We start from the raw sequence: 12,629 nt of genomic DNA, 5'->3' as shown, positions 1-12,629 counted from the left end.
CAGTTCTTTGTCGCAGGTAGATGGTATTTGTGGCACAGGCTCCAATGAATCATATTATGATTATGATTATTTATAGTATTTAGTTTCCTCCAACCTAGGAGCTCGAGAACATGCAAATGTGAGTAGATCAATAGGTTACAGCGCTCCATCCAGTCATGCCAGCCACATGATCTTGGAGGTGTCTACGGACAATGCCAGCTCTTTGGTTTAGAAATGGAGATGAGCACCAACCTCCAGAGTTGCACACGACTGGACTTAATGTCACGTAAAAACCTTTACCTTTTACCTTATATGTTATCATTTTGCGCCTCCCACATCCGTACTGGTGTTGACATATTTAACGCAAGGGATTTAAGTCACTCAAAAAGAAAGACAGAAAACTCTTTTTATAGATGAAGTATATTAGCCATCTTTAATAAAAGATACAAAAATATTTTACATTTTGAGAAAGTTTCTCTGTAGTTTTTATATAACAAGCATGCCATTTAGCTTTCAATATTATCTGCGACGACTGCCAAAGGAAGCACCAATCAAAATAGAAGTTTTGAGGTTCCAAAAGGTTAAGATACTGTACAGATGAGAAGTCTGCTTCTCGGGAAGGGTCGAATGCCTCTTTTTTCTTGTTTCTTTGATTTGCAAATCATTATACAATCAAGTGCTGAAATTTTCATTTAAAGTGTGCACAGCAGTTTCATATAGGGTCCTGAAACAAAGCAGTGAGGAGTTGTAATAAGTTATACAAATGACTAACACATAAGGAAATATTGTTTTCCATCAACCCTGCTGATGCTGTTATGCAAAAGTCTGGATGTCAAATTAAAATTGCACATTACTATTAGCCAGAATTGCTATGGTTTAAATCTATTTTCCCTAATCAAGGCCACAACATAGTGATCTTCCTTTGCAAATATATAGCTGTGAAAAGAAATCTTATACAGAAGACTAGAAAAACTAACACCTTCAAGCAAAGAGCATTCTCTGTGCATTGCCAGATGTTAGCTGTGATCCAATCAGTAATCTGCATAATTTATGTGCATATATATGTTTTCAAGATTTTAGAAATACAACCTCAAAAATGTTGGACACCATGTTATAGCACAGCGTTTCTCAACCTGGGGGTCGGGACCCCGGGGGTTCCCAGCAACTACAACTCCCAAATGTCAAGGTCTATTTCCCCCAAATTCCACATTTGGGCATATTGAATGTTTGTGCCAAGTTTGGCCGAGATTCATCATTATTTGAATCCATAATGCAATCTGGATGTAGGTGAACTATAACTTCAAAACTGCAGGTCAATGTTCACCAAACCTTTCCAGTATTTTCTGTTGGTCGTGGGAATTCTGTGTGCCAAATTTGGTTCAATTCCATTGTTGGTGGAGTTCAGAATGCTCTTTGATTGTAGGTGAACTATAAATCCCAACAACTACAACAATGACAAAACCAATCCCCCAACCCCACCAGTATTCAAATTTGAGCGTATTGGGTATTTGTACCAAATTAGGTCCAGTGAATGAAAATACATCCTGCATATCAGATATTTACATTACAATTCATAACAGCAGCAAAATTACAATTATGAAGAAGCAATGAAAATAATTTTCTGGCTGGGGTTCATCACAACATGAAGAGCTGTACTAAGCGGTCGTGGCATTAGGAAGGTTGAGAAACACTGTTATAGCACAAGGTGAAAAGAACTGTTAAAAAATTCCTTAACTACATATGAACCTGCATACTGTACTCTTTTATAACACATAACACCAGCACGCAGTTTGTGATGTTATAGAAATCAAGGACAGAATAATTTAAAAGGAATGAACCTTTCTCACAAAAGCTTACCTTTGCACATTACCAACGTCTTCCTTTGTAATCTCACTGTATGACACTAGCTTTCTTTGAAGGGCAGATGCGACATCTTTTATATATGAAGGCTTTTTCTTACCTGGTGGGAAAAATATGATGTTGAAGATTGATGAACCTTATTGAGAAATAGAAACAGGTTCATATATTCCCATGAAGCACCCCCAAAAAGTTACCATGCATCAATATGTGAAGACTTTTCAAAAAAGCCAAACTGCTTATTTACCTACCCATCACAGGTAAACAAAAAAGAACAAACCAAACATGTTATTGTTGTTTCATGTTAGGGTTTTCATTTGTATGTTAGGCATTGAATTTTGCTGTGAATATGTTGGAGACTCCTTTGATTCCCTTCGGGGTGAGAAAAGTAAAGAAAAGAGAAGAAAATAAAGGTAAAGGTTTCACCTAATCTTAAGTCTAGTTGTGACTCTATGGGGTGGTGCTCATTTCCATTTCTAAGCCGAAGAGCTGGCAATGTCCATAGACACCTCCAAGGTCATGTGGCCAGCATGGCTGCATGGAGCACTGCTACCTTCCCGCAGAAGGGGTAGCTATTGATCTACTCACACTTGCATGTTTTCAAACTGCAAGCTGGGCCTAACAGCAGGAGCTTACCCCGCTCCTTGGATTCGAACTGCCAACCTTCTGGTCAGCAAGTTCAGCAGCTCAGCGGTTTAATCCGCTGCACCACCGGGGGGGGGTAGAGTGAGAAAAGCGGTATATAAATGAAGTAAATAATAAATAAATAAACCTATATTAATTACAAGATCTAAAACAGGCATGGGCAAACTTTGTCCCTCCAGGTGTTTTGGTTTCAACTCCCACAATTCCTAACAGCTTTCCCTTTTGCTTAAGCAGCTGAGGGGGGAAGGGGTCTGAGGCTATTAGGAATTGTGGGAGTTGAAGTCCAAACATCTGGAGGGCCCAAGTTTGCCCGTGCCTGATCTAAAAGATTGCCAACCTTATGCATTAAGCCACGATGGATCTTACTTTGAGAGAAGAGTAGGATATAAATTAAAATATTTAAATAAATAGAGGACTGTTCAAACTTACTTTCCAGATTGTATTTTACAGAATGATTACAGAAAATTATTCCATAAAATGGGGCAACAATCTATCCCTTGAACTCTTACAAAAATTACAAAACAAAAGCACTTCGTGTCAATGATCCCAATGTCAATGGGATCGTGTCAATGACAAAGAAAAATGTCTGGCCACAAGGTACGCCTTGAAAATGTCCTTCTATCATCATCAAGGATTTACTCTCTCTGTGTCTCAAACACTTTGCTGCTTCAGAAATTTACTTTGTTCCAACAGCAGATAGTTCTGCCTGAACTCAGTATTGGTACTTCTATTTGCTATCCCTTTCCTAATATCCCCAAATATCCCCTTTTTCCAGTGTGGCTGCATGTCAAACTAGTGTTTTCATTCAGTTAGCCATCACGGCTCATAGGCATTGTAAACACCATCAATGTCTAAGCAAAGTTAAGATTGCCTCTCAATGTGCATCACTCTGCACTGCGAATGAACTCCATTTGCCATTCTGACATCTATTATTCAGTTGGGCGAGATCTTTTTGCAGTATTTCCCAGTCCCCTTGGGTTTCCCCATCTTGAAAATCTGGCATTATCTGCATACTTGCCTATCTCTCTGCAGATCTTTTATAACAAGTTAAATGGCTCTGCCCACAAGAAAACCTTTTTGAGGAGAGGAGTTCACCGAGTTTGTCTCACTCCATCTCTACCCACATCCCTTGTTTACATACACTCCCAACCTCTTTAAACCAGTTCTAAGACTAGTAGGCTTCCTCCATTTTTTTGATGGGGGACCTTCACAGTCATTTACATCACCAGGACTGTGGTGCAGCTGGCTGGGAGTCAGCTACATTAAGGTCACTACTGACCAAAAGGTCATGATTTCAAAGCCAGCCCGGGTTGGAGTGAGCTTCCGACCAATTTGTGTAGTTTGCTGTCGACCTTTGCAGCCCGAAAGACAGTTGCATCTGTCAAGTAGGAAATTTAGGTACCTCTTATGCGGGGAGACTAATTTACAACGCCATAACAATCTCCAGCAAGCATGCAAAGAATGACGAAGTGCTTCATCAGTGTCACAAATGGACGGTGAAGCGACAGCTCCCCTGGTGGCCAGAATACCCTCATGGAAAAAAAAGCTGGAATGTTAAATAGCCTCTGTGTGTCTGTCTATATATGTTGTGTGTCTGGCATTTAATGTTTGCCATGTATATGTACATTGTAATCTGCCCTGAGTCCCCTGCAGGGTGAGAAGGGCAGGATACAAATACTGTAAATAAATAAATAAATAAATTTTTGGAGGTCCAAAACACAAAATTAAATTTCTAGAGCTTTCATTGAATTCAAAGAGAATTATTTTTACTCACCTTTAATTAAAGCAAGAATATAAACAGTTGCTGTAAGGCTAATAATCCCTTCGATTTCTTCAGATTCAATAGATTCCATCAACTCCTTCAAAAAAGATCTACGAATCGACAGAACAGTTAGCAAATACTTGTACACCTAACGTGAAATAAGGGTCTTTGGATCATAATAAAATGTTACTGTTGTAAATACTAAGGTTGCTATGCAAATATGAATTTAATGAAACAAACCATCAGTCTTTAGAGATTACAGAGCCATGGGTCTTTGGATTGTTGTTGTAAATACTGAAGTTGCTATGCAAGTATGAATTTAATGAAACAAACCATCAGCTTTTAGAGATTACAGAGCCATTGTTGTTGTTATCCCTTTATCTCTCGAAAGAGAGACCCAAAGTGGCTAACAGTAAAAGCAGCACAATACATAATTTAAAACCTAGAAAACATTTTCAAAATATAGTTGAGCAACCAACGTCTGCCAATTAATAGTTTTTTCTACCATTGCAATCCAATTAATATAGAATCCCCAACTGCTAACTTAATTCAGACACATCCATTGGTAGCCATCAGTTCCTGTTCCTATGATCTAAATTCAGATACACAACCATCTGCTTTTGTGTAATAAGACTCCACAGCTGGAATTCACTTAGAAATATACACTTCTGTAAGTCATACTATGTATGTGGGGCGAAAGGTCATCATTGTACAAGGGACAGACTGCTGTACTTTGAATTTACAAGTTGCACATTATGCATCCTATATTTTGCATTTATTTATTTATGACATTTATCTCATATGGATTGGAAGCATTACCAATAAGGTAAATGTAAAGGTTTCCCCTGACATTAAGTCTAGTCATGTCCAATTCTGGGAGGTGGTGCTCATCTCCATTTCTAAGCCGAAGAGCCAGCGTTGTCCGTAGACACCTCCAAGGTCATGTGGCCAGCATGACTGCATAGAGCGCTGTCACCTTCCTGCAGGGGCGGCACCTATTAATCTACTCATATTTGCATGTTTTCAAACTGCTAGGTTGGCAGAAGCTGGGGCTAACAGCAGGAGCTCACCCTGTTCCCCGGATTTGAACTGCCAACCCATCGGTCAGCAAGTTCAGCAGCTCAGCTGTTTAACCCGCTACGCCATGAGGGGGGCTATGCATAGTATACAAACTGGCAAAAAAAAATCATAACTTCAAATGGATCTACAGGGATATTAACTGTCTATGTCTCCCAACAAGAAATTAAAATTTCATTCTGATTCATATTCACCAAGCCAACTCACATTTTCAGTCCTACACAATGGGGAATCTAAGAGTTTTACTTTGCTAAACTGCTCAGCTAGACATAATGAGGGAAAGGACACTTACTTGACCATGTTTACTGACTTATTCATGATTGTCATTAAAGTGCTTGAAAGTGGGGGAAGGTCCGAAAGAGACTTTGGTGGAGTCAGCTCTTCGGGATTTGACGCCTAAAACATAAGACATGCAAATATATTATTCAAATAAACAAGAAATCAATAAACAGTAAAGAAATGGTGCCGGGCTCATTGTATAGCCCTTGTTTCTATGAAGTAAGTGGAACAAATGATAAGCCAATACCAAAACCAACCCCTTCCTCCCACTTTGAGGCCATGCTTCTTTGGTGCCTCTGCCTCCTCCCTGTTGCACTCCAGGTCAGGAAAAAGCCCTAACTTTAAAACACACCACACAATGAGTGAAGAAACAAAGCCTCTTTTATTGAAGCTTAGTAAATAGCTAGTAAAATAAATGCTTGTAAGGAAATAAGAAGGTTCCAAAAAGTAATAAGTCAGTAAAATGCAGTAACACAAAGCAATGTCCACACAAGATATAAAAGCAGTTCCAAGACAGCGTTTATCCAGGCAGGAATCAACAGGAAGCAAAGATAATTCAAAAGGCTAAAATTCTCCTCATGAGCAAGACCCCATGAACAGGATTTCCATGGCACATGAACTTGATTTCCAAATTATGCCTGATCTAACAGATTTTCCCTTATATCCCAAAGCCCAGAAATTGGTTTTGCTTTCCCCCACACTTGCCCCTTATCTGACGAAGCCTTTTGGAGCAACGTAAACACTGAGTTTGCTGTCAATCCTGGCTCATCTCCAGCCGCCTATCTTTCAACTCCCTAACTGGCTGCTCATTAAAATTTCCAGGTGTCAGATTGTTTTCCAAACCCAAAACTTGAGAGCTCACAGAAAGAGGGAGTAAACCATCATCCCTAGGCTCAGTAGGAATATTCTCATGAGAAATTGCCCTTTGCACTGAGGCCTCTCTGTCATTGTCTGTATGAAAATCATTGACCAAATCATCTCCATCTTGCACCTCAGCCTCAGCACCATCATTACTCTCATCATAAGCATCATGATCCTGGAACACAAACACAGGCTGATTCCCAACACTCCCATTCATACAGAATATACTTTTAAAGACAGTATAATAAAACCACGTACCTTGTGCTGCAGAGTGTAGCCTGTCTCAACTACTGCTGCAGCTAACAAGGAAGAAAGGACCCCGTGATGAACAGTCGGGCAAGTCCAACTACAATTCTGAACCATATGTATGAACTTCCCAAGAGGCTCTTGAACAGAGTGAATTAACTGAAAGAAGTGAGAAAATGTTTTACTAAATAACATATATTAGATTTAGCTTCTTTAAAAAATGCAAGTATTTATTCAATTAATGCACAGCAAATAAAGAAATGAGACAAACTAAAACAGCTTTCTGGAGCCCCTGGTGGCACAGCGGGTTAAACCACTGAGCTGCTGAACTTGTTGACTAAAAGGTTGGCAGTTCGAATCCATGGGAGCGGGGTGAGCTCCCGCTGTTGGCCCCAGCTTCTGCCAACCCCACAGTTCAAAAACATGCAAATGTGAGTAGATCAATAGGTATCTTCTATCTAACATATGCTCCTGGTGGCGCAGCGGGTTAAACTACTGAGCTGCTGAACTTGCTGACTGGAAGGTTGGTGGTTCGAATCTGTGGAACGAGGTGAACTCCCAGTTTCCGCCAACCTAACAGTTCGAAAACATGCAAACATGAGTAGATCAATAGGTACTGCTTCGGCAGGAAGTTAACAGCACTCCATGCTGACCACAAGTCCTTGGAGGTGTCTATGACCAAAGCTGACTCTTGGACTTAGAAATGGAGATGAGCAACATCCCCCAGAGTTGGTCACAATTAGACTTAATGTCAGGGGAAAATTTTTACCTTTACTTAAAACAACTTTAAAAATATTTTAAAACTGTACACTAATAAGACAAGCAGAAGCATACTGGTTTTAAGGACTAAAGGCTGGACGATGCCATTCAGCAGGCATGGGCAAACTTTGGCCCTGTGGTAGGGTGTTTGGAATTCTGGGAATTGAAGTCCAAAACATCTGAATGCCCAAAGTTTGCCCATGCCTGCCATACAGTCTTGCCTTCCTCATTAGCTACTAATTTCCAAAATTAGTAGCTAATACTCTTCTTTTCGAAGTAGTGTCCAAGCCTTGCCTGACCAATACAACTGGGAATCTTAGCTGAAAAAACGTTCCCATCTCATCACATTAAGTCTTCCATCCCCACCATCACAGATAATAAGTAAGTCATTCCAGCCAGATAAAAGCTACAAATACCTGAATCCCTTCTTCCCGATGTCTCCTGAGCCTGAGTGCCATGCATTCTAAAATCTTCTGGAACATTTTCTGAATATTGTTAAGAACTTCCACCACCAAACATTCACTGTCAGCGTTAGGGGCCAAGGAAGCCTCAACCATCTCTGTCAGGATGCCAAGTAACACTGGGATGAAAACACAGCCTCGGTCTAAAGCAAGCAAAAATGGGGGAAAAACTATTAGAATATAGTCTTAGCATTTGCACATCCAAAATAAACAACTGGAATAATCCTTAATTTTTTAAAATTACACAATCCTTCAATAAATCCAAAATTACAGGCAAACTTATCAACTTTGCTCCTATATGTGAGTATAATAACATGTGTTGTCAAAGGCTTTCATGGCTGGAATCACTGGGTTGCTGTGAGTTTTCCAGGCTGTATGGGTATGTTCCAGAAGCATTCTCTCCTGAGGTTTCACCCACATCTATGGCAGGCATCCATAGAGGTTGTGAGGATGCCTGCCATAGATGTGGGCGAAACGTCAGGAGAGAATGCTTCTGGAACATGCCCATACAACCCGGAAAACTCACAGCAACCCTTTAATAACATGAATGTTTTTACAAATAGTAAAACGAAAGAAAAAAAATACTTCATTATATTCTATCACATCTCCATTTGCATCTACCCTTTCATATTTTGACAAGTACAATAATAGAATATCTAATCACCCCAAAATAACTATACCCCCAAACTGTATTTTGATAATATGAGTAAATAGGCTCCCAAATCCCATCAATTTATTTTTGAACATGCACACCTGCCCAGTGAAAGCAACCTATAGTCACAAAATAGATAAAAAGCATACTTTTTGGCTTTGCTGTGTCTTTTTGCTAAAATGGGTAAAAATCCCAGTGAATACCTGAGGGCACTCAATGAATTATGGCATCAGCACACTGGCTGGAATTGATTTGTGCCCTGAATATATTTGTAACTGACATCACTGTGAATTATGCAACTCAGGGTAGCATCTGGATCAAGAACATGTTGAAATTGCTAACTTTTAGAAAACTTCATTTGACTTTTTTTGGTAATATATTATTATACGATACAATTAATACTTTTTTTCATGTCTGGAGTGACTTGAGAAACTCCAAGTTGCTTCTGGTGTGAGAGAATTGGCCATCAGCAAGGACATTGCCCAAGGGACGCCCGGATGTTTTACTATCCTGTGGGAGGCTTCTTTCATGTCCCCACATGGAGAGCTGGAGCTGACAGATGAAAGCTCATCCCGCTCCCCGGATTTGAACCATCGACCTTTCAGTCAGCAGTCCTGTCGGCACAAGGGTTTAACCCACTGTGCCACTGGAAGCAATTAATATTATTAGTACCAAATACAATAAACTTATTTTATGGACATTATCTATATAAATAAAAATGTAATGTTTTGTTTGTGGGATTAACATAACTCAAAAACCACTGAATGAATTGACACCAAATTTGGACACAATACACTGATCAGGCCAACGAATGACCATTACTCATAAAACACTGAAGAACACAGCAGAAGAGACTTAAAAAGCCAAAAAACAAAAAAGATTACATTAAAATGCATGCTCAAAACCACATAAATATGCAAACACACTTATATATTTACATATACACAAATATATATACAGGCACATATACACATATATACACACACAAAACACATATACACAGACTGGGCCACAGCAATGCGTGGCAGGGGACGGCTAGTGTTACAATAAATATGTAATTTCATCTTGTATCAATGTTGCTGGTTTGAACGTAAACATGACCCCTAAATATTAACAATAATACTGTTAAAGAATATTTGTAGTGTATTTGCCATACTTCTGCTAACCTAGCAGTTTGAAAACATGCAAATGTGAGTAGATCAATAGGTACTGCTCCAGCGGGAAGGTAACAGTGCTCCATGCAGTCATGCTGGCCACATGACCTTGGAGGTGTCTAAGGAAAACACCGACTCTTCCGCTTAGAAATGGAGATGAGCACCACTAAGAAGAGTCAGACATGACTAGACTTAACATCAAGGGGAAACCTTTACGTTTTATTTGCCATACAGATGTTACTATTCATTAATAATGTACTGGTGTTCCAATGACTACTGTATAAATGAAGCGATCTTTACTACAGCTCACAAACACAATGTTATTTAATCACAAACTTTTGTCCCAATTATTTCCCTAAGTCACTATGGGGATTATGCATTATAAAGAGCATACCTCCATCTAGAAGCATGGCTCCCATGGTCAGAATTCGTTCTTGAAACTCGGAATCACCAAGACCAACAGCAATCATATCTTTGCACACTGTCAGGTAAGTCTACACAGAAATAACAGAAAATTTAGCATGATGCTTAGATTTTTTTTTTATAAAAAAAAATCACTTTTCAGATTGTGATTTGTTACAAAATTGACTATAGTTGTTCAAGAACAAGGCAGAAACTAATTTTTCATATTTGACAAGATAACACAATCTAATTACTGAATGACTTTCAGTGATTTAAAAAAAACTTGTGGATTGTGTCCTGCTGTCCTTAAACCAGTGATTCCCAACCTGTGATCCGTGAACCAACAGTGGTCCGTAAGAACTAAAATATGGGCCTCACCATTAATACACTGTTGCAACAAGAGTGACTGGTCAAGGTTTATTATTTATTATTTATTTACTTATTTATATCTCGCCTTTCTTGACCCTGAGGGGGACTCAAGGCAGCTTACAGCATAGGCAATAATTCAATGCCTTAAAAACAATATACCTCTAATATACAATTAAATAAACATTTTAATTAAATTTTTAAATGAGGTTAAGAGCATGAACATATATAAAACATTGCAATTACAACTATAAAACCACATTATCCACAATCATAGTTAGGCCATTCCGGTAATCATTACATATAAATCCAAGTCCATCTATTGCACTGTGTCATTTGCTAAAGGCTTGATCCCAAAGCCACGTTTTTACCCACTTTCTGAAGGTCAGGAGGGAAAGAGCTGAGCTAATATCACCGTGGAGGGAGTTCCATGGTCGAGGGGCTACCACTGAAAAGAACCTGTCTCTCATCCCCACCAATCGCACCTGCGATGGAGGCGTGACTGAGAGCAGGGCATCTCCGGACAATCTTAATCTCCGAGATGTTAAATATGGTTTTCTTTGGGTAAGCAGATGGTTACTACTGAATGGCATATGTTCTGTATCTGAAACTGATGTGGTCTATCCAATGTAATTTTCTGAATCAGCACCCCAACTAACCAAACCGAATCTCAAGTTCAGAAAAACTCATTTGTAACCCTTTTGGTACGAATATTGGAAGTGGTCCCTGGTCAAAGTGGTCCCTCTCTGGTCAAAAGAAGGTTGGGAACCACTGCCTTAAACTAATTCTTAAGTAAAGAGAGTGTTTATTTAAATTGAGCACCTACACAAGCCGTTCACAGCAGTTCCCTATCACGATAACTGAGTTGCCTTCGAGCTGAGAAAGGCGGTATATAAATGTGGTAAATAAGTAACATTATTCTTCCATAATCTTGGAATTTGTAGAATGGTAAAGTATGTATTCCTGCCAGGGAGAATTATAGTAGTACCTAACAGAAAATTTAAAAGACTCCATCAAACCACAAATCCCAACATTCTGTAGAATGGAGCTACGGCAGCTCAAAGTCCTCCCCTACTAAACCTCAACATGAAGCTTAACTCAAGAATTTAAGGAAGCCAGACTCAAATATTTTCCAAGTAAATACCTGCAGATTGTTTCAAAGGACAACAAACTTGGAAGATTTGAGATGACTTGATCCAGCCACTTATTCAGTGCTACGCCTGTAATGCAAGACAAACCTAGTGCAAGCATGACAAACAGCTGCTTGGTTCCTGCTTGAAGTATCTTCAACATTAGGAAACTTCCCCTAATTTCTAGCTCAGTGATTCCCAACCTTTTTTTGACCAGGGAGGGACCACTTTAACCAGAGACCATTCTCCAACATTAGTACCAAAAGGGTTATGAATCAGTTTTTGGTCAACTTTAGATTCGGTTTGGTTATTTGGGGGGCTGATTCAGAAAATCACATTGTATAGACCACATCAGCTCTAGTTTCTGATACAGATCATATGCCATCCAGTAGTCACTATTTGCTCACACATAGGAAACTATAATTAATAATCTAGAGCTGATGTGGTCTATCCAATGCAATTTTCTGAAACAGCACCCCAAATAACTCCAGGAACAGGCCTAAAAGTGAAGACACCAAGGCACGTCCAGGTGCCACATGGAACAGCTCCACTCTGTGGGAGGGAGGGAGGGAGGGAGGGAGGAGGAGGAGAAGCAGCAGTCAGGAGGTTTGCTGTTGTGCCTTTTTATGGGTAGTCAGCCTCTCCCCTCCCGACATCCATTACTTTGGCACTATAAGAGGGTGTAATGAGACCATTCGCTCTCATTGCAATGGTGTAGTAACAGTGAGGCCATGGACCATATTTTAGTTCTTGGGAACCACTGGTGGTCACAGACCACAGGTTGGGAACCACTGGTTTAGCTGAAAGCTGTTTCAATTTTTATGCAATGTTTATAACCCTGTCCTGGGCCAAACAAAAAACCATTCTGCTCCACCTCATGCGTAGATGTCTTTTAGATATTTAAGCACAGCTTCCATGTCTCCTCTTAGTCTTCATTTTGTCAACATAATACTAGCAAAATTCCCAGATAATCTTCCATGATTCTAATGAAGACTCTCT

The 12,629-nt window shown here is 39.6% G+C and overlaps 1 protein-coding gene across 1 annotated transcript in view; it reads right to left on the bottom strand.

Moving 5' to 3' along the window:
* Nucleotides 1-383: 383 nt before the first annotated feature.
* The window catches only part of NCAPG2 (non-SMC condensin II complex subunit G2), a 55,542-nt gene continuing 43,296 nt past the window's right edge, over nucleotides 384-12,629 (bottom strand). The window contains exons 22-28 of the mRNA XM_060782573.2: nucleotides 10,127-10,226; nucleotides 7,882-8,069; nucleotides 6,719-6,865; nucleotides 5,613-5,716; nucleotides 4,256-4,353; nucleotides 1,837-1,939; nucleotides 384-703 (exon numbers count right to left, since the gene is read on the bottom strand). Coding sequence (XP_060638556.2) covers nucleotides 652-703; nucleotides 1,837-1,939; nucleotides 4,256-4,353; nucleotides 5,613-5,716; nucleotides 6,719-6,865; nucleotides 7,882-8,069; nucleotides 10,127-10,226 — 792 coding nt within the window. The 3' untranslated portion in view covers nucleotides 384-651. The remainder of the gene's footprint in view (nucleotides 704-1,836; nucleotides 1,940-4,255; nucleotides 4,354-5,612; nucleotides 5,717-6,718; nucleotides 6,866-7,881; nucleotides 8,070-10,126; nucleotides 10,227-12,629) is intronic.

Source organism: Anolis sagrei, chromosome 6 (assembly GCF_037176765.1).
Source record: "Anolis sagrei isolate rAnoSag1 chromosome 6, rAnoSag1.mat, whole genome shotgun sequence".
Lineage (NCBI taxonomy): Eukaryota > Metazoa > Chordata > Lepidosauria > Squamata > Dactyloidae > Anolis > Anolis sagrei.
The sequence above is the reverse complement of the archived record's forward strand: the minus strand, read 5'-3'. Positions and strand labels throughout refer to the sequence as shown.